Raw genomic sequence first — 21,441 nt, 5'->3', positions numbered from 1 at the left:
CCTAAAGACTCTGAAAAAAGAAAATATTCACATGCATACTTTTCTATTTTAGCTTCTCTCTTAAAATAAGAATTACACCCAAAAATGTTAACTGGGGCTTGAATTTGTATAAAAGATATCTTAGAACTTTTATTAATTTCTTCAAATTTCTCTAGTTTATCACTTCACAGTTATCAAAAAGGCAAATAGAGTAGTAAGTTAAAAATCCACTCCTTTCACAAAGGAGGCAAGAACATACAATGGGGCAAAGGCAACCTCTTCAATAAGTGGTGCTGAGAAGAAAACTGGACAGCTAAATGTAAAAGAATGAAATTAGAACACTCCCTAACACCATACACAAAAATAAACTCAAAATGGATTAATGATCTAAATGTAAGACCAGAAACTATAAAACTTTTAGAGGAAAACCTAGGCAGAACACTTGATGACATAAATCAAAGTAAGATCTGCTATGACCCACCATCTAGAATAATGGAAATAAAAACAAAAGTAAACAAGTGGGACCTAATTAAACTTAAAAGCTTTTACACAGCAAACCCTCAGAATGGGAGACAATAGCAGCAAATGAAACAACTGACAAAGGATTAATTCCCAAAATAGATAAGCAGTTCATACAACTGAACACCAGAAAAACAACCAACCCAATCAAAAAGTGGGAAAAAGACCTAAACATTCATTCCTCCAAAGACACACAGATGGCTAAAAAACACATGAAAAGATACTCAACGTCACTCATTATTCAGTTCAGTTCAGTCGCTCAGTCGTGTCCGACTCTTTGCGACCCCATGAACCGCAGCACGCCAGGCCTTCCTGTCCATCACCAACTCCTAGGGCTTACCCAAACCCACGTCCATTGAGTCAGTGATGCCATCCATCTCAACCTGTCGTCCCCTTCTCCTCCTGCCCTCAACCTTTCCCAGCATCAGGGTCTTTTCAAATGAGTCAGTTCTTCACATCAGGTGGCCAAAATATTGGAGTTTCAGCTTCAACATCAGTCCTTCCAATGAACACCCAGGACTGATCTCCTTTTGGATGGACTGGCTGGATCTCCTTGCAGTCCAAGGGACTCTCAAGAATCTTCTCCAACACCACACTTCAAAAACATCAATTCTTCGGCACTCAGCTTTCTTTATAGTCCAACTCTCACATCTATACACGACTACTGGAAAAACCATAGCCTTGACTAGATGGACCTTTGTTGGCAAAGTAATGGCTCTGCTTTTTAATATGCTGTCTAGGTTGGTCATAACTTTCCTTCCAAGGAGTAAGCATCTTTTAATTGCATGGCTGCAGTCACCATCTGCAGTGATTTTGGAGCCCAAAAATATAAAGTCAGCCACTGTTTCCCCATCTATTTGCCATGAAGTGATGGGACCAGATGCCATGATCTTAGTTTTCTGAATGCTGAGCTTTAATCTAACTTTCTCACTCTCCTCTTTCACTTTCATCAAGAGGCTCTTTAGTTCTTCTTCACTTTCTTCCATAAGGGTGGTGTCATCTGCATATCTGAGGTTACTGATATTTCTCCCAGCAATCTTGATCCCAGTTTGTGCTTCCTCCAGCCCAGCATTTTTCATGATGTATTCTGCATATAAGTTAAATAAGCAGGGTGACAATGTACAGCCTTGATGTACTCCTTTTTCTATTTGGAACCAGTCTGTTGTTCCATGTCCAGTTCAAACTGTTGCTTCCTGACCTGCATACAGGTTTCTCAAGAGGCAGGTCAGGTGGTCTGGTATTCCCATCTCACTCATTATTAGAAGAATGCAAATCAAAACTACAATAAAGGTACCACTTCACACTGGTCAGAATGGCCATCATCAGAAAGTCTACAAACAATAAATGCTGGGGAGGGTATAGAGAAAAGGGAACCCTCTTGCACTGTTGGTGGGAATGCAAACTGATACAGCCACTATGGAAGACGGTATTGAGATTCCTTAAAAACTAGGAATAAAACCACCATATGACCCAGCAATCCCACTCCTAGGCATATTCCCCGAGGAAACCAAAATTGAAAAAGACACAAGAATCCCATTTTTCATTGCAGCACTATTTATAATAGCTAGAACATGGAAGCAACCTAGATGTCCATCGACAGATGAATGGATAAAGAACTTGTGGTTCACATATACAATGGAGTATTATCCAGCCAAAAAAAGTGAATCAGTTCTAATGAGGTGGATGAACCTAGAGCGATTATACAGGGTGAAGTCAGTCTGAAAGAGAAAGATAAATATCGTACATGAATGCAAGCATAAATATGGAATCTAGAAAGATGGTACCAAAGAATTTATCTGAAGGGCAGCAATGAAGAAACAGAGAACAGACTTACGGACACAGGGAGAGGGGAGGAGAGGGTGAGATGTATGGAGAGAGTGACATAGAAACTTTACATTACAGTATGTAAAACAGACAGTCAGTGGGAATTTGCTGTATGTCTCAGGAACTCAAACGGGCTCTGTATCAACCTAGAGGGGTGGGATGGGGAAAGAAATGGGAGGGAAGTTCAAGAGGGAGGGGACATATGTATACCTGTGGCTGATTTACGTTGAGGTTTGACAGAAAACAACAAAGTTCTGTAAAGCAATTATCCTACCATTAAAAAATAAATCAATAAATACAAATTCACTTCTTTAAGTCACAATGTAAGTAATATAGCTGGTTGCACAGAAAATTAAAGAAGTATGAACTTCCTATATGTGTTTTTTTAAGGATTATTATAAATAAACTTCAAGTTCTAGTCATGGTCTACCCATATAACTCATTAAATTTAAATCAACTCTCAAATGAAAAATATTAGCAAGCAATATATCCTCCAAGATGGGATGTACAACTTACTTCAACTTGAAAAAGTTCTCCAGCTCCCTCACAGTCATTGGATGTGATTACTGGAGTATGAATATGCACAAAGCCACTGTCCTGGAAGAAAAAGAGAAGCCACTTTTCTCAGTACATCTGTCTGTGAAACAGTTCCAAGAATATACACCTTTTTATATGATTAAAATAGCACTAAGAGAATGTCACATCAAATTTCTCCTCCAAATAAAACCTACTGAAATACCAAATGGAGTGTTCATTATGCACAAAAAATATTATTAATAAATCCAAACTAACTTAGACAATATCTAGTCCAACCTCCTCACTTCCAAGATAAGGAAACTGAGGCCCAGAGAAATTTAATGAGAGGCCAAAGTCACACAACTAGTCAGTGTCAGAGCTGGAACTGGAACCTGGGTTCTCGGGCTCTCTCTCTGGTGCCATTTCTTCTTCTCGCTTCTGCAACATACTGGTAGTGATTTAACAAACACTCACTCACTCTGTCTCACTCAGGCTAATGCACCATGATGTTGCCCACATTACTAAGGGAATACAAAGTGATCAATATTAAGTTCAATTATTTTGGGATAAGAAATTGTAACAACTCTAAAAAGGAGAAAAAACTGGCAATCAGGGACTGAAAAAACAAACAGCAAAAAAGGCAGAAATATTATTTAGGAAGTCTGCCATTAAACTGATAGCACAGTGCACTGCACATGGCAGAGGCAGTGTACTTCCTCCACCTCAAGGAAGATTCTGAGCAGCAAATCCTAAGGCACCCAACTGCAACTCTTCCCCTCTGAAGCGTGGAACTACTTCCATTCAGTTCAGTTCAGAAGCTCAGCCATGTCCGACTCTGTGACCCCATGAATCGCAGTATGCCAGGCCTCCCTGTCCATCACCAACTCCCGGAGTTTACTCAGACTCATGTCCATCGAGTCAGTGATGCTATCCAGCCATCTCATCCTCTGTCATCCCCTTCTCCTTCTGCCCCCAATCCCTCCCAGCATCAGGGTCTTTTCAAATGAGTCAACTCTTCGCATGAGGTGGCCAAAGTACTGGAGTTTCAGCTTCAGCATCAGTCCTTCCAATGAACACCCAGGACTGATCTCCTTTAGGATGGACTGTTTGGATCTTCTTGCAGTCCAAGGGACTCTCAAGAGTCTTCTCCAACACCACAGTTCAAAAGCATTAGTGAACCACAAAAGCTGTTACTAATAAATTGAAATAACCCAGCAACTTCAAAGCTATACTTTCATTTTGACTATGGATGTAGGTAAAAGATTACAATCATCATAAATGTTGCCAGGTAGGGGTGGGGGCAGCTATAGTGAATTTATGTTGCAAAGGCAGAAGAGTATGTGTTTAATAGACACATTTTGCTCTTGAAATCAATACAATAAATTCATATATATACATCTGCCTGTATGCTCAGTCACTTCAGTAGTGTCCAACTCTTTGCAATCCCTTAGGCTGTAGCCCTCCAGGCTCCTCTGTCCATGGAATTTTCGCAGCAAAAATACTGCAGTGGGTTGCCATGCCCTCCTCCAGGGGATCTTCCTGACGCAGGGATCAAACCAGCATCTCCTGCACTGCAGATTCTTTACAGCCGAGCCCCCAGGGAAACTCATATACACATCTAATCTCTGCTACATCCTGTGGATCACGGGCGAAATGTAAAATATGTCAGTGCACTACCAGGGGCCTCCCATATTTGCCCCTTCCTTCCTATTAAGGCTGAATTCAAGTATTCTGGCTAGATACAAAGCATCCAGCCAACTACTTGCCTTATGAGGTAGAATGATTACATTTTCAAGCTATAAATTAGGAGTCTTAGGAAGTATTCAAATGTGTACTTAATGTGGGAACAACATTCGGAGAAGTGCTGCAGAGAGCACACTATAGAGAATAAATGAAACAGAATCAATAACATGACTGCATTAAAATTTTATCTCCTAGGAGCCAGGAATTATGGACATGAATCATTTATTCCACATGAACGCAGGCAACTATGAGCATGAGTGCAGTAAACAAAGAAAGGAAGTGAAAAATCCAAAGGAAATGAGGGTGGCGAGAGGGAGGGGAAAGGGAGGAGAAAATTTAACGGCTGAATGCAATTGCCAGAGTTAGAACTGGTCAACTGCTATGAGAAACAATGCTGTAAATCTTATGGAAATAACTGGATGGGATTTAAAAAAATAAAAATTACTCAAATAATGCTAAACCTCCCAAAAGGCGTCACCAGCTTTTTAAGTCTAAACAGTGCTAGCAAGGCCTGTCATATCAAAGACTATAACGTTACCACCAAAAGCTATAAAGGAGAAGGTACAAAGGAAGAACAAAGGTGAGAACAAAGTCCAAAAATGAGAAAGTGAACAGCGAAGTAGGAAAATAAAAAGCAAGGGTACTGTCAGTGGCTGCCTCCAATGGGGTTCCGGTGTCCAAGTACTTATCCCACAGCAAAGGGGTTCCTAATGAGAGATACAAATGCCAGAGAAGGGGGCAAAAATAGTGGCCTAATTATTCAGATCTCACCCACCACCTCTAAATATCTAAGTATTTGGACAGATACATATTTCTACAACCAGATATGATAAAACAATGAGTACCTAAAAATTAAAAATTCGTGTACTAAGGCCCACATATATTACTCAAAGACTCATGAACTATTTTTAACACACACAAAACACATATCATTATTTAATCAGACTCAACAGAAAAGAGACAGGATAGCAACTGCTGGCCGCAGGCATAGCACTGGCAACAGTGACAGCAGGAGGAGACTAACAAACAAAACAAAACCCAAAACACACCCCATAAAAAGCAGTCAGCAGTCTCAAAGACAGCAGTCTAGGGTCATTTAACCCAGGGTCAAAGTACACTCCCCACTGTGACAGGCTTTGCAGGCGCTGCCATGCTGAGAAGGAAACAATCTGATACTCAGAGGAAGAAACTCAACTCACCAAGAAAGGGCAAAGTCTTATTAGCATCTTTTCGGGAGCCTAAAGTAACAAACAGAAACAGCACCCAATACAGAATAATATATAATTTAGTATGTTCTATAACACTCACACACAAGTGGGTAACATCTTAAAAGGGGTGTATCAGGATTATGTTTTCTAGGGCCTTACAATTAAAAAGCAAATTTTTAAGATTCAAAAGTGCCTATCTTTATAAACATGTTCAACACTGCAAAAATTCATTATTTTCAACCACCTAAAAGATCCCTGGGTTGGGAAGATCCCCTGGAGGAGGGCATGGCAACCCACCCCGGTATTCTTGCCTGGAGAATCCCATGGACGGAGGAGCCCAGCAACCTACAGTGCACGGGGTCACAGAGATCAGACAAAACTGAGTGACTAAGCACAGCACAAAATGCTTTTTAAATTTTACTTTGCTGATTCTTTGATTTCAGAGTTTTCCAGTTTATTCTCTCATGTAAAATTGTTTATCTGTAAAAACTTCAGATAATAAACAAATGTGTTTAAAAAAGTGAAATGCATGAATTAGGAAAAGCCCACTTGTTAATGGACTACCAATACCACCACCTAGTGGCCAGAAATCCGTAAAACTTTCAAAATTAAAGCAGGTCCACTGACTACTAGCTGAAGACAAACTGGGGAAAATACTTTTATCCCTGAACAGATTTTCTGTTCGTAAGGTTCAAGCACTACTGGAAAGCCACTTGGAAGCTGTGTGAGGAAGCTTATGACAGCATATGAAAATGCACCCCTTTAAACCATAACGGGATGACACTGTATAATGTGATTTATTTTCCTTTGTTTATTCTTATGCTTTAAAGCCATGCTGTTCTTTAGCTGTCACACCAGAAATTACCTCTTAAGGAGCTCTGCAAAGAGCAAGAATTTTCTTGTGTCCTATGGCAGGGCTGCACCTGCATGAAGTTGGATGCTGTCCAAGGGAATGATATGCTGTCAGACAATCTTCCCAAATGAGCTGGCTCTGGAGAAGTGGCTTAGGAAGAGTTCCAAAACTACATGGAATAATACTGAACTTTATATATTGGCTCACTCTTGCCTTTGGAGCCCTTCCATTCACTACATGGGAGGAGGGTCTCATCAACTGATCAACTACATTCCACTGTGGCTTTCCTGGGTTGGGGATAAATTGCTCAAAAGCAAAGGTAAATGAAACAAATGTCTTTAATCATTAGATCAACCTACTTGATCATCAATAATCCTTTAAAATTAGTGCTTACTGTATATAAAATCTCTGTGACCAAGATAGAGATACAGGAACTAGATTTACCCTCCTGTCTGAAACAATCAAAAAACAAAAGAATCCACAAGCAAACCACATGGAACAACAGTTTTCAAGACACTGGATATCAGACAACAAAGAGTGAACCCTGAGAGACAGGAAACAAACATAATGAATTCCACCAGCAGCCCAATTTATTGCTTTAAGATTTCCCAGATGACAACAGGAAGCAGGAATAAATAAAGCAGGTCCAGCAGATTCCCTAAGTTGAAGAGATAGAGCTGAGAGTCTGAGGAGGCCAAAGTGGCAGGACTTGACAGGACTGAGTCCCAGAGAGCAGAGAGGTGTGCATCAACTCCACAGACACACAGAGTCACCCTGGAGAATGGATCAGTATTGATCAGGTGGAGGCATGATCAGTGCATGCATGTGAGGAGACCATCCAAGGCCAGGGAAAGAAGCATCCAAAATGATCAGAGGAAACAGTGCCTATTCCCACGGGCAGGTTAGAAGATCTTGTAATTCACAAGGTACTAGGTAGACTGCTCAGGAAGGCTTTGCCTCAGTAGTGGGGAATAACAGACCTAGATTGAGCACTGCTTCAGATTTACTTGAAAGATAAAGCGTCAAGTCACTCAGTCGTGTCCAACTCTGTGACCCCATGGACTATAGCCTGCCAGGCTCCACTGTCCATGGGAATTCTCCAGGCAAAAATACTGGAGTGGGTTGCCATTTCTTCTCTAGGGGATCTTCCCAACCCAGGAGTCAAACCTGGGTCTCCTGCATTGCAGGTAGATTCTCTACCATCTGAGCCACCAGGGAAGCCCAGAAAAAAGGCTTCCCTGACTGGGAATCGACCCTGGGCTGCAGGAGTGACAGCGCCAAATCCTAACCACTAGACTACCAGGGAGCATACAAATCATAAAAGCAAGATCCTTCCAGTAACTTAACTACATACCAGAACAGAACTTAAGAAGCTTTATAAATATCCAGCACCCAACAAGATAAAATCCCCAAGGTCTGGCAACTAATCAAAGATCTGCAGGTATAAGAAGAAGCAGGAAAACACAATCTCTAATGAAGAGACTAATCAATTAAAACTGACTCATAACTGACTGACATGTTAGGACATAAAAATGGTTACTAAACTGCTATGAAAACTGTATATAGTTTTAACTAAAACTGCTGAATATGTTTAAAAAAGTTAGTAGAGACACGGAAGACCTAAAAAAAAAAAAAGCCCCGATTTCTCCAAAGAAGACATACAGATGGCTAACAAATGCATGAAAAGATAACTCAACATCACTCATTATTAGAGAAACGTAAATCAAAACTACAATGAGATATCACCTCATACCAGTCAGAGTGGCCATCATCAAAAAGTCTACAAACAATAAATCCTGGACAGGGTGTGGAGAAAAGGGAATGCTCTTGCACTGTTGGTGGGAATGTAAATTGATACAGCCACTGTGGAAGATGGTATTGAGATTCCTTAAAAACTAGGAATAAAACCACCCAGCAATCCCACTTCTAGGCATATACCCTGAGGAAACCAAAATTGAAAAAGACACATGTATCCCATTGTTCACTGCAGCACTATTTACAATAGCTAGAACATGGAAGCAACCTAGATGTCCATCGACAGATGAATGGATAAAGAAGTTGTGGTACATATACACAATGAAATGTTACTCAGCCAAAAAAAGTGAATCAGTTCTAATGAGGTGGATGAACCTAGAGCCTATTACACAGAGTGAAGTCAGTCTGAAAGAGAAAGATAAATATCGTATTCTAACACATATATACAGAATATAGAAAAATGGTATGGAAGAATTTATTTACAGGGCAGCAATGGAGAAACAGACATAGAGAACAGACTTATGGACATGGGGAGAGGGGAATAGAGGGTGAGATGTATGGGAAGAGTAACATGGAAACTTACACTACCACATGTAAAATGGAGAGCCAATGGGAATTTGCTGAATGGCTCAGGAAATTCAAACACCGGGCTCTGTATCAATCTAGAGGGGTGGGATGGGGAGGGAGATGGGAGGAAGGTTCAAAAGGAAGGGCATATATGTATACCTATGGCTTATTCATCTTGAGGTTTGACAGAAAACAACAAATTTCTGTAAAGCAATTATCCTTCAATTAAAAAATAAGTAAAATTTTAAAAAATAAAATAAAATGAATGATTCAGGAAAAAAAAAGGGGGGGGGGCCAAATCATACGAAACCTATAATGTATGGGGTGAAAAATGCACTGAACATGAACAACAACAAATCAGGCATTGCAGAAGAAAAGATCAGTAAGCAAAAAAGCAAAAAAGACACAGTAAAAGCAACTATTCAAAAGAAACACACTGGGGGAAAAGAAGATTTTTCAAAAAGAAAAAAAAGAACATGAGTTAGCTATGGGAATATCATCAAGTGGCCAAATATACACGGGTAACTGAAGTCCCCAAAGGTGAGAGGCAACATAAAAAATATTTGAAGAAAAATGACTGAAAAACCTAGTGAAAACTGAAATGCATAGATAAGAAATTCAATGAACTCAAGACACAAGAAGCATTAAAAAGCTGTGCCAAGGCACATATTAATCAAATTGCTCAAAGTTAGTGATAAATAGAAAAGTTAAAATCAGTCAAAGAAAAAAGTATCACATAATAAAGCATGCTTGGGATAAATAACCAGAAGCCTTTTCAGGATACTACTCCAGTGTTACAATTATTCAACTTCTTCACCAGAATGAACACTGAGAAGCAAAGCCCCTTACCTTAAAGAAAGAATGGATAGCTGCTGTGGCTTCACTGCGAACCCTCAGTATGGAACCCAGAACATTGGTCCTACACCTGAGGTGAGGATATTGTCTCAGATACTCCAGAGGGTGCCTCTCTTTATATTTAAAAGGGAAAGCCTGAAACAACAGGAAAAACAAGTGAGAAGCTAACAAAGATACTGCTTTATAACACCAGTCTACAGCGCACTTGTTAAACAGTAGTGTTTTAGTATAAAATAAGATGCTTTCCTTCTCATTTTCTTAACATAACTGAATATGGTCCACATTAATTCTAACATGTTAGTACAACAGTGAACGAAATCAGAGACACGGGTTTGAATCCAGCTCGACTTTGAACTAGCTTTGGGATCTTGGGCAAAATTACTTATTATCAGAGAGGCTAACATGCTACTTATCAAATTTCTATCCATTAGCTATTAATCACTATTTACAAATAGAGATTAGGATATAATCCTGCAAGACACTCCTGGAGAAGGAAATGGCAACCCACTCAAGTATTCTAGCCTGGAAAATTCCACGGACAGGGGAACCTGGCAGGCTACAGTCCATGGGGTCGTGATGAGTTGGTCACAACTGAGAGACTGAGCAAATGCAAAACACTCCACTGTTGGGCACACAGTTTAGAACACTGTAGATATTAAAGATTATGTTCTCTATAGCAGTATATGTACAGCTGGTATTCAATTTTAAAACCACTGAAGTATCTTGAAAGTCCACAAACACTCATAATCTATTAGCACTAGTTATCACCATTTATCAACATGTGCTGCTGCTTCAGAAGATGGAAGAGGGTCAACAGCTTTCTGTCATCTGGGGGAGTATATGTTCATAAAAATTTTAAAGGAAATTTTGACCCTACCTAGAGAAACTTTCCCAAAAACGGTATGACCAAAACCAAAGTTCAATAAGAAAGCTAACAGAGAAGTGAAGTAAAAGAGCTACTGTTGTTCAGTTGCTCAGTCATGCCCAACTCTTTGCAACCCGTGGACTGCAGCACGCAGGCTTCCCTGTCCTTCACTATTTCCCAGAGCTTGCTCAAACTCATGTCCATTGTCAACGATACCATCCAACCATCTCATCCTGTCGCCCGGTTCTCCTGCCCTCTATCTTCCCCAGCATCAGGGTCTTTTTCAATGAGTCAGCTCTTCACAACTGGTGGCAAAAGTATTGCAGTCTCAGCATCAGTCCTTTCAATGAATATTAAGGACTAATTTCTTTTAGGATTGACTTGGTTTGATCTCCTTGCTGTCCAAGGGACTCTCAAGAGTCTTCACCCACCATAGTTCAAAAGCATCAGTTCTTTGGCACTCAGCCTTCCTTATGGTCCAACTCTCACATCCCTACATGACTACTGGAAAAACCATAGTTTCTCTTTGCACCTTTGTCAACAAAGTGATATCTCTGCTTTTTAATACACTGTCTAGGTTTGTCATAGCTTTCCTTCCAAGGAGCAAGCGTCTTTTAATTTCATGACTGCAGTCACTATCAGCAGTGATTTTGGAGCCCAAGAAAACAAAAGTCTCTCACTGTTTCCATTGTTTCCCCATCTACTTGGCATGGAATGATGGGACCAGATACCATGGTCTTTGTTTTGTGAAAGCTGAGTTTTAAGCCAGTTTTTCACTCTCTTCTTTCACCTTCATTCAAGAGGCTCTTTAGTTCTTCTTCGCTTTCTGCCATAAGGGTGGTGTCATCTGCATATCTGAGGTTATTGATATTTCTCCCAGCAGTCTTGATTCCAGCAAGTGATTCATCCAGCCTGGTATTTTGCATGATGTACTCTGCACATATGTTAAATAAGCAAGGAGACCATATAGAGCCTTGATGTACTCCTTTCCCAATTTGGAACCAGTCTGTTGTTTCATAGTTCTAACTGTTGCTTCTTGACTTGCATACGGCTTTCAGGAGGCACGTAAAACAGTCTGGTATTCCCATCTCTTGAAGAATTTTCCACAGTCTGTTGTGATCCACACAGTCAAAGGCTTTAGTGTAGTCAATGAAGCAGATGTTTTCTGGAATTTCCTTGCTTTTTCTATGATCCAATAGATGTTGCCAATTTGATCTCTGGTTCCTCTGCCTTTTCTAAATCCAGGTTGTACACCTGGAAGTTCCCAGGAAGTTCACATACTATTGAAGCCTCGTTTGAAGGATTTTGAACAGTACCTTGCTAGCATGTGAAATGAGTGCAAACTGTGGGGTAGTTTGAACATTTTTTGGTATTGCCCTTCTTTAGGACTGGAATGAAAACTGACCTTTTCCAGTCCTGTGCCCACTGGTGGGTTTTCCAAATTTGCTGCCAGACTGAGTACAGCACTTTAACAGCATCATCTTTTAGGATGTGAAAATCTCAGCTGAAATTCCATCACCTCCACTAGTTTTGCCTGTACTAATGATTCTTAAGGCCCACTTGACTTCACACTCCAGTAATGGTAGCCTATTTTAAAGTTATCTAATCCTTTTAGACCTGTGCACACACTAAATTATGATGTATAGAAATAGGTCCCATACCTACGAAAGTGACAATGTGATCAAATTAACAAGAATCTGGGGACTACTAGCAGGCTCTGAGTTTCCTAATGTGTGAATACTTACAAATGACACTGAAATGAGGGGGAAGAACAAGGGAAGGCATCAATATTCACCAAGGGAAAACAATTTACAAAGAATAAAACACAGGGCAAATTTTTAATAATGAAACATCTCTCTAAAAAGCAAATATAGTAATGGTTACCATTTTCATTCTTCTGAGTTCCAAATTATTTTCACACTCTATTTTTCAGACACCTTAGTATTTGATTCTTAATTTTAAATGTCAATTAGAACCTCTTAGAATATTATTCAGAAAGACATTTTTAAAAATTGCCTATTTTCTTTATTTCTTGTTTTTAATTTCTTCAAGTTACCCAAAATGAGCTAAAATGATGCTATTTCTCTGTATTTCCTCACTTTTTGTTCAGTAAATATTTGAAGATAAATACAGATAAACCACAGGGAATCAAATGGCTAGGACATAAACTTCAGCTGTGCCACTAATTAGCAACATGACCTAATGCAGGTTATTGTACCTGGTTGGGTCTCACTTCCTCCAACGAGAAAATGGATTGATAATCTGTGAAACTATCCCCTTTGACCTCTTTGTTGCTGTTCAGTCGTTAGTCATGTCCGACTCTTTGTGACCCCGTGAACTACAGCAGCCAGGCTTCCCTGTCCATCACCATCTTCCAGAGTTTGCTCAAACTCATGTCCATTGAGTTGGTGATGCCATCCAACCATCTCATCCTCTGTTGCCCCCTGCTCCTCCTACCTTCAATCTTTCCCAGCATCAGGGTCTTTTCCAATGTCTGTTCTTTGCATCAGGTGGCCAAAATATTAGAGCTTTACCATTAGTCCTTCCAGTGAATATTTGGGGTTGATTTCCTTTGGGATTGACTGGTTTCATCTCCTTACTGTCCAAGGGATTCTCAAGAGTTTATAACCTGTTTATCAATCTATAAATAAAAAGCTACGACCACTCCAGTATTCTTGCCTGGAAAATCCAATGGACAGAGGAGTCTGGCGGGCTATAGTCCATGGAATCACAAAGAATCAGATGCAACTGAGCTCACACACACTAACAGGAGAGTGCTCCAAACACAAGAGTAAACATGTCTTAATGTAGCATTTATCTTTGTTCAGCCCAAACATCACCACACTCTAGCACTGTCCAATAGAATTTCCTGTGATAAATAGAAATGCTCTGTATCTGTGCAATGCAGGACGGAAGCCACTAGGTGCATGTAAGACTACTGGGCACTTGAAATGTGGCTAATGCCGTTAAGGAAGGGAATTTTTTATTTAATTTTGAATCATTTAATATTAAATAGCCACAGGTCGCTAGTGGCTACTGCGCTGGATGATATGGTTCTAGGTAATGGAAAAGTCATTTTGAGGCAGAGCATGCCTAAGAACTCAGTCTGCCCTGGGATGTCTTTGTCACTGTAGCTCACTAGGCATGCTTATAAAAGTGGCAAATTTCAACAGTGAAAGGCACCACAGAGTTGCATGGAGTAGCACTTAGTTCCTACTCCTAAGACTCAACCATTTACATTCTGCTATACTTTCTACATTCCTCAGTCTATAGTCTGTTTCAATTATCTAGGAAGTCATGATCAAAATGTTCCAAGCCATCTTCCTAACATCAAACACAAAACACTGCTGTTGCTGCTAAGTTGCTTCAGTTGTGTCTGACCCTTAGCAATCCCATGGACTGCAGCCTATCAGGCTCCTCCATCCATGGGATTTTCCAGGCAAGAGTACTGGAGTGGGTCGCCACTGCCTTCTCCTAAAACACTGCTAAAGTTTTAAATTAAGCCATTTTTAAAACAGCCTCTGTAAAAGTGTTACAAAACATACCTTGGCATCACAATTGCCAACAACTTCAATTTTTTCTGCCTTCAGTTCCACATTTTGCTTTTTGGATGGACTTTTTACCAATTGCCCTTGAACTTCCACAGAACTCCCAAAAGCCAGTTCTCTACAGTAACAAAAAACCAACATAAACAAGATCTTACAAGTAGCCCTCATATTAATACAAATCTTGCCATCAAAACACTAAAGTATTTAATGATAGAAGTTTACCCTTAATTGGGTTAAGAACTACATGTAGTTAAAAAAGAAGCAAAGGATAGGTAGAGGATATTGTCATGTGAAGATGTTAAAGAAGAAAACAATCTTGATTCTAAGCATTTGGACTTGAGCATCAATGCTATGAAAAGCAGATCTGTTTAGAAAGATCACTGAGGGGCAATATGAACACCTGGATGACGGAAATGAGGAACAGAGGAGATGAAAAAACAAACAAAAAACCCCAAAGTATTCTTAAAACAAAAATCTCACCTACTGTCAAAGCTTGAATCTGCTACAACCTGAAGGCTTTCCAAAGATGACCCATCATTTATGTGCAGGAACAGGACTTCCTTCTGGGAGCGGACTGAACGAATCCATCCCTGATGAGAAATACTTCTAAACGTGAGTTTAAAACACAAACATTTTATATTTTCATTACATATACACACAAAAGACTAAATGAAAAATGAAAAAATCCTCATAACGCTGCCTGAACAAATCAATTGCTTTTATGATAGTTCATCCACATGCATATATAATTTTATATGGTCCTTATCAAAGTGAAATATAGCTTTGGCATTCCAGTGTTGTTTCGTTAATAAAGCTCACCATTTTGAACAGATGCCCCAAATCCCATTAGGTTCATGAGCCTAATTCACATAAACAATCCCCCAATATTCCAGGTTTTCTTCCTGCCCCTAACTCTCCCCTTCACAACAGGGTACATATCTTGGTTCCTTTCTCCTTTTGTATCAAATTCCTAGAGAGATTATGTACAGACTAGAAAGGTCTTCATGGGATTTCATTATTTTTCCCAAAGTACCACACAAAAAGAGTTCTCAAGAAACTTAGTATGAACAGACACTAAGTAAAACATAAACTTTCAAAGACACTATGAATTTAAACGACAGGTACGTATGAGGGCTTCCCTAGTGGCTCAGTGGTAAAGAATCCGCCTGCCAATGCAGGAGATGTGGCTTCGATCCCTGGGTGGGGAAGATCTCCTGGAGAAGGAAATGGCAATCTGCTCCAGTATTCTTGCCTGGAGAAGCCCATGGACAGAGGAGCTTGGTGGGCTACTGTCCATGGGGTCACAAGAGTCAGACACAACTTAGACACTAAACAAGAATGTATGAGTACAAATGAGATGTCTTCAAGTAGACCAGTAACACGAAAAACAACTCTCTGAGAGATGACAACTGGCTTACATTTAACTAGCATAGAAGTTGAGAATATTCTAGCAGTCTTTCAACAATTATGAAACAACTGATGGTGTCTGATTAACCATTTAAACACTGGGAAACCATGACTGGCCATTAAACTTGGGGAAAGTGGTATGATCCTACTTAGAAAAACTGTATTCACCCTGGCTTTCTTTGTATCATCAGCACACTCTGTAAACACTGTTATTCAAGCCCTTCTATTACTTATTTGCATGTTCATATTTTGGGGGTTTAGGAACATTTGTAGTTGCCTTGAAGGCTATTGTCAGGGACACAGTAGATAACCCACAAGTATTTTCCAGTGGAAGAATATCTATCATGAACTGAACACCTACTATGTGACAGGCATTTTACTATCTTCATATACTGTCTCAATCTACTCCTCACAACAGCTCTATGGATTTTCATTAGTCACATCTTACAAGTGAAGAATTGAGGCTCAGAGAAGTTAAATAACTTGCATAAGGTCACACTGCCAGTAAAGGATAAAGACTGAATTTGAACTCAAGTCTACCAGGAAGTCCTTGATCTTTCTCCAGGGCTATACTGAATAAAAGGTAAATTACCTCAGTCTCATGCACAAGGTCCTTCATAACTTGGAGCAAGGCCAATCAACAGTAATTTCCAAAGCACCAGAGGCTTGCTTTTTACTTGTTAGTAAAAGTTAACGTTTATGGAACACTGTTTAATGTGCTTCTTACTTCCCTCTGTGAAATAAGGACTACCATTATCTCCATTCTTATAAGAGGAAATTGAGGTTAAGAGCACATAAGCGATATGCCCATCATTAACAAGCTACCAGGTGGAGAGATTTAAATGTAGGCAGCTTGACCACAGCTCTGTCAAACTGCTATCGTCAATTTTGCTCTTTAAAAATATTTATCTACTTAATCCTCATAAGAACTTAATGAAGTGAATATTATCATGTTCAGTTCAGGTCAGTCACTCAGTTGTGTCCGACTCTTTGCGACCCCATGAACCACAGCATGCCAGGCCTCCCTGTCCATCACCAACTCCTGGAGTCCACCCAAACCAATATCCATTGTGTCAGTGATGCCAACCAACCCTCTCATCCTCTGTCGTCCCCTTCTTCTCCTGCCCTCAATCTTTCCCAGCATCAGGGTCTTTTCAAACGAGTCAGGTCTCCACATCAGGTGGCCAAAGTATTGGAGTTTCAGCCTCAACATCAGTCCCTCCAATGAACATCCAGGACTGATCTCCTTGCAGTCCAAGGGACTCTCAAGAGATCTTCCCCAACACCACAGTTCAAAAGCATCAATTCTTCAGTGCTCAGTTTTCTTTATAGTACAACTCTCAATCCCTACATAACTACTGGAAAAACCATAGCCTTGACCAGATGGGCCTTTGTTGGCAAAGCAATGTCTCTGCTTTTTAATATGCTGTCTAGGCTGGTCATAACTTTCCTTCCAAGGAGTAAGTGTCTTAATTTCATGGCTGCAATCACCATCTGCAGTGATTTTAGAGCCCAGAAAAATAAAGTCAGTCACTGTTTCCCCATTTATTTGCCATGAAGTAATGGGACTGGATGCCATGATATTAGTTTTCTGAATGTTGAGCTTCAAGTCAACTTTTTCACTCTCTTTCACTTTCATCAAGAGGCTCTTTAGTTCTTCTTCACTTTCTGCCATAAGGGTGGTGTCATCTGCATATCTGAGGTTATTGTTATTTCTCCCAGCAATTTTGATTCCAGCTTGTGCTTCTTCCAGCCCAGCGTTTCTCATAATGTACTCTGAATATAAGTTAAAAAAGCAGAGTGACAATATACATTATCATGTTAGGGATGAAGAAACCTAATTCAGAGAAGTTAGGATAACCTTGTTAAGTACTCAAAAGTTACCAAGTAGTAGAGCTGGAATTCAAATACAGTTCTTAGTTCAAAGGTCACATTTTTAATCAGTAAATTCTTCTGAAATGCTCTTTCCACCCCATCCCCCCTTCCTCTACCCAGGAACACATCCTTCAGGATTCAGCTGAAATGTCACCTCATGCAAGAAGTCTTCTTTGACCGCCTCACACTCTTAAGAACTTCCCTCTGTCTTCCCAAAGTTTTCTATAGAAATACAGCTAATACTTCTCATATTGTTATAATTTCTTGTCTTAGGCATCAGACCAGGACTGTATACAATACAAAGTGAGACACACATGTAATTTTACATGTCTTACTGGTCACATGAGAAGTAAAAAGAAATGACTAAAATTAATTTTAAGCAGTATATTTCATTGAATCCAAAATATATATCAACACGTAATTAATATAAAAAATACTGAGCTACTTTGCATTTTTTTTTTTTGGCTCTTCAAAATTGGTGTGTCTTTTACAACTACATTACCACTCAATTCAGATGCTTCTAAATTACTGTTTTTGCCGCTGTTTAGTCACTAAGTTGTGCCAGACTCTTCGCAACCACAAGGACTGTAGCCAGTCAGGCTCCTCTGTCCATAGGATTTCCCTGGCAAAAACACTGGTGTGGGCTGCCATTTCCTTCTCAACAGGATTTTCCCCCATCCACAGGTCCAATCCTCCTCTCCTGCCTTAACACTAAGTCACCTGGGAAGACCCAAAATTAGACTGTACAGCACTAAAACTGAAGCCGCTAATCTAGGGAGTAGGTTCTGTTCTTACTCCTCTCTAGACTACCACACAGAAGGTATCATTAATGTATGTTGAATTAACAGATGAATGCAAGAAAATGATTTGTATCGTAGAAACCCATGAAAACCAAAGAAACACAAAGAGGGGGAAACTGGTCACACAACTAGAAATCAAGGATATGTGAGGACAACAAAAATAACTGTATGAGTGTTACAGTAACCTAATAAGTCAAACCACCTTGCTAGATCTGCTCCTTTAAGCAGGAATCTTCTGTGTGAAGCTCCTGCAAATATTATTAACAAGAGAAATGTTAGCAGCTAACATTTACTGAGGTGGACCACTGTCCTAAACATTTTATAACTAATCTTTAGGACTATGAACTAAGGATTATTATTCTCTCCATTCTTATAAGAGGAAATTGAGGTTTAGAGCACATAAGCGATACTCCAATCATTAACAAGCTACTAAGTGCAGAGATCTAAACCTAGGCAGTTTGACACCAGAGCTCTTTCAAACTGATACATTCCATTTGTTCTCCTAATTTACTACATGTGTGTGTGTTTGTGTGTCCGTCCCCATGGACTGCAGCCCGCCAGGCTCCTCTGTCCATGGAATTCTCCAAGCATGTACACTCCTACACTCCATTTGTTCTAATTCGGGGTGTGTGTATGTGTGTGTGTGTGTGTGTGTGTGTGTGTGTGTGTGTGTGTGTGTGTGTGTTCGGGGTGTGTGTGTTCGGGGTGTGTGTGTGTGTGTGTGTGTGTGTGTGCATGGACTGCAGCCCACCAGGCTCCTCTGTCCATGGAATTCTCCAAGCATGTACACTCCTACACTCCATTTGTTCTAATTCGGTGTGTGTGTGTGTGTGTGTGTGTGTGTGTGTGTGTGTGTGTGTGTGTCCGTCCTAATTCAGTGGGGGGGGGGGGCGGGAGTGTCCCAATGGACTGCAGCTTCTGTCCATGGGTTTCTTCCAGGCATGAACACTGGGGTGGGTTGCCACTGCCTTCTCCACCTAATTTACTAACATAAGTTATATGTGTAGTTAAAAGTTGAATAAACGGTACGGTGTGTGTGTGTGTGTGTGTGTGTGTGTGTGTGTGTGTGTGTCCGTCCTAATTCGGGGGGGGGGGGGGGGGGGCGGGAGTGTCCCAATGGACTGCAGCTTCTGTCCATGGGTTTCTTCCAGGCATGAACACTGGGGTGGGTTGCCACTGCCTTCTCCACCTAATTTACTAACATAAGTTATATGTGTAGTTAAAAGTTGAATAAACGGTACGGTTTGGTTGACCAAACGTTTACTGCCAACTATGTGTGACTACCAAGACGGGTAACAGACAGTTCCTGCTCTCAAGGAGCTTTGTCACTGTGAAAACACCGCATGAGGGGCAAATGAAAAGGGGTTCGTTGGTTTTTCTCTATGATTAACAACAACCTGCGTCATGAAACCAAACTTTCAGCACTTTTCAGGCACCGAAACCGTTTTCCGAAAAGTAACGGTAACCAAGGAAAAGAGAAAAACGTGGACACACGCTCGCCTGTATTTTTTAACTTTCCCCGCCGGTCATTCTGTCCACCGACAAGCTGAGAGGTAGGTGAGCAGAAGGACAAGCTTAGAGGCGGATGCGCCACATCCGTCAACGAGGACAAACCCGCCCCCTGCCGACACACTAACCTGGACCTTAACGCGCTCCCCGTTCGCGCTCTGGACCCCCAGAGCGCCCCGCACGCTCACTCTGGCTGCAGGTCTGTGCCTCGGGCAGGGAGCCGAGGAGCAGGAGCGCAGGGCTCGGAGTAGGCACCGCGTCCCGAACATCGCGCGGCCGTTCCAGGCCCTCCACGGGACCAGCCCTGAGGCCAGCGCAAGCGGGCTCTGCCGGCGGGGACCCTCTCTCCTCCCCTCTTCCGGGCCGCAGCCCTACACTCCAGCGCTACAGAGCCCCCCGCGGGCTTCCTTCCTTTCACGGGCCCCCGTTCAGTCCCCACAGGACCTCTGCTTCCAGAAAGGACGGAACGGAGACCGCTCATTCAGCGGCTAACGGCGAAGAGAAAGCGCTCCCTTTGGGCAAGGAGGAACACCTGACAGACTCCCTCAGATTCTAAACCCACGCCCGAAGCGCCGGCTGAAACACGCGCGACGGTCGCCCGAACGTCACCACGCCAACGTTCACGTCATCACGCTACGAGGAGGTGCCGAGGGAGCCTGCGTACTTACGACTCCGTTTAAAGAGGCGCTGGGGAGGAGGAAGGGGCGGAGTCAGGAGCTGGGGTGGGCGGAGCTAAGACCCAAGGATTGTAGAGATTAGCAAGGAACTAGATAACCTACCTAGGCTGATGTCTGACCGTCCGTTTCTAAAGCTTCCAGATGAGGAACTTCCCTGGTAGTCCAGCGGTTAAGGCTCCGCGCGCCCAGCTCAGGAGGCTCAGGTTCATCCCTGCTCAGGAAATTAGATCCCGCATGCAGCAACTAAGGATTCTGCACAGTCGCCAGCGGCAACTAAGACCCAGTGCATTCAATAATTTAAATTAAAAAAAAAGATGTCTTACTCAAAAATAAGTGAAACATTGATTTCATTTTTTAAAAAATAAAGCTTCCAGCTGATGCTTAGGAACACAAAGTGAAAGACAAGGAGTGACTGATGGAGAGAGAAAGCGGACTAGAAGACTTGAATTGTTGAGAGGATTAGCGTGACGATCAGTTCTGAGAACAGAGAAAAATAAGACAGGGCATCTGCTCAAGTTAGATGGGTGGTATCAGACATCTAAATAGAAAACTGAATAAAAGGGTGATCAGTTCCCTGGCACTGCCTCAGCGTGCGATGATAAAGATGGCTTGCTGGAGCTGGTAGTCCTTTGACAGGTAAGAGTAAGTGAAGTCTTCAAACAGGGTAGTCAGAGAAGGCAGGACAGTGTGAAGCTCTTGGAAAGTGTGTGAAGGAATTGCTGGGCATTGCCTGCCAGAATCTTCAAGCCTCTCTCTTTCCTTTTTGCAACACAGTTATCTGCATTTGTCTGACCTGGAAACAACGACTCTTTCATATATTGTCACCTTTTATTTAAACCTACAAAAACACACAATTTCCCCCGCATAACTCACTCATACTCAGGAATTAAGTTCTTCTATGTAATTAAAAGACAGAAATAAGGGCTAGTTACTTAAAGCTA

General features: G+C 41.2%; 1 protein-coding gene across 3 annotated transcripts in view; it reads right to left on the bottom strand.

The window, feature by feature from the left end:
- NARS2 (asparaginyl-tRNA synthetase 2, mitochondrial) overlaps positions 1 to 20,426 on the bottom strand; it is a 130,196-nt gene extending 109,770 nt beyond the window's left edge. For all 3 annotated transcript variants that reach the window (XM_065937013.1, XM_065937014.1, XM_065937015.1), the window contains exons 1-5: positions 19,952 to 20,426; positions 14,713 to 14,822; positions 14,230 to 14,350; positions 9,814 to 9,954; positions 2,839 to 2,919 (exon numbers count right to left, since the gene is read on the bottom strand). In XM_065937013.1, coding sequence (XP_065793085.1) covers positions 2,839 to 2,919; positions 9,814 to 9,954; positions 14,230 to 14,350; positions 14,713 to 14,822; positions 19,952 to 20,092 — 594 coding nt within the window. In that variant the 5' untranslated portion in view covers positions 20,093 to 20,426. The remainder of the gene's footprint in view (positions 1 to 2,838; positions 2,920 to 9,813; positions 9,955 to 14,229; positions 14,351 to 14,712; positions 14,823 to 19,951) is intronic.
- Positions 20,427 to 21,441: the final 1,015 nt, after the last annotated feature.

The sequence above is a fragment of the Muntiacus reevesi genome, chromosome 5 (assembly GCF_963930625.1).
Source record: "Muntiacus reevesi chromosome 5, mMunRee1.1, whole genome shotgun sequence".
NCBI lineage: Eukaryota > Metazoa > Chordata > Mammalia > Artiodactyla > Cervidae > Muntiacus > Muntiacus reevesi.
Note: the sequence above shows the minus strand (reverse complement) of the source record. Positions and strands in the feature narration are given on the sequence as shown.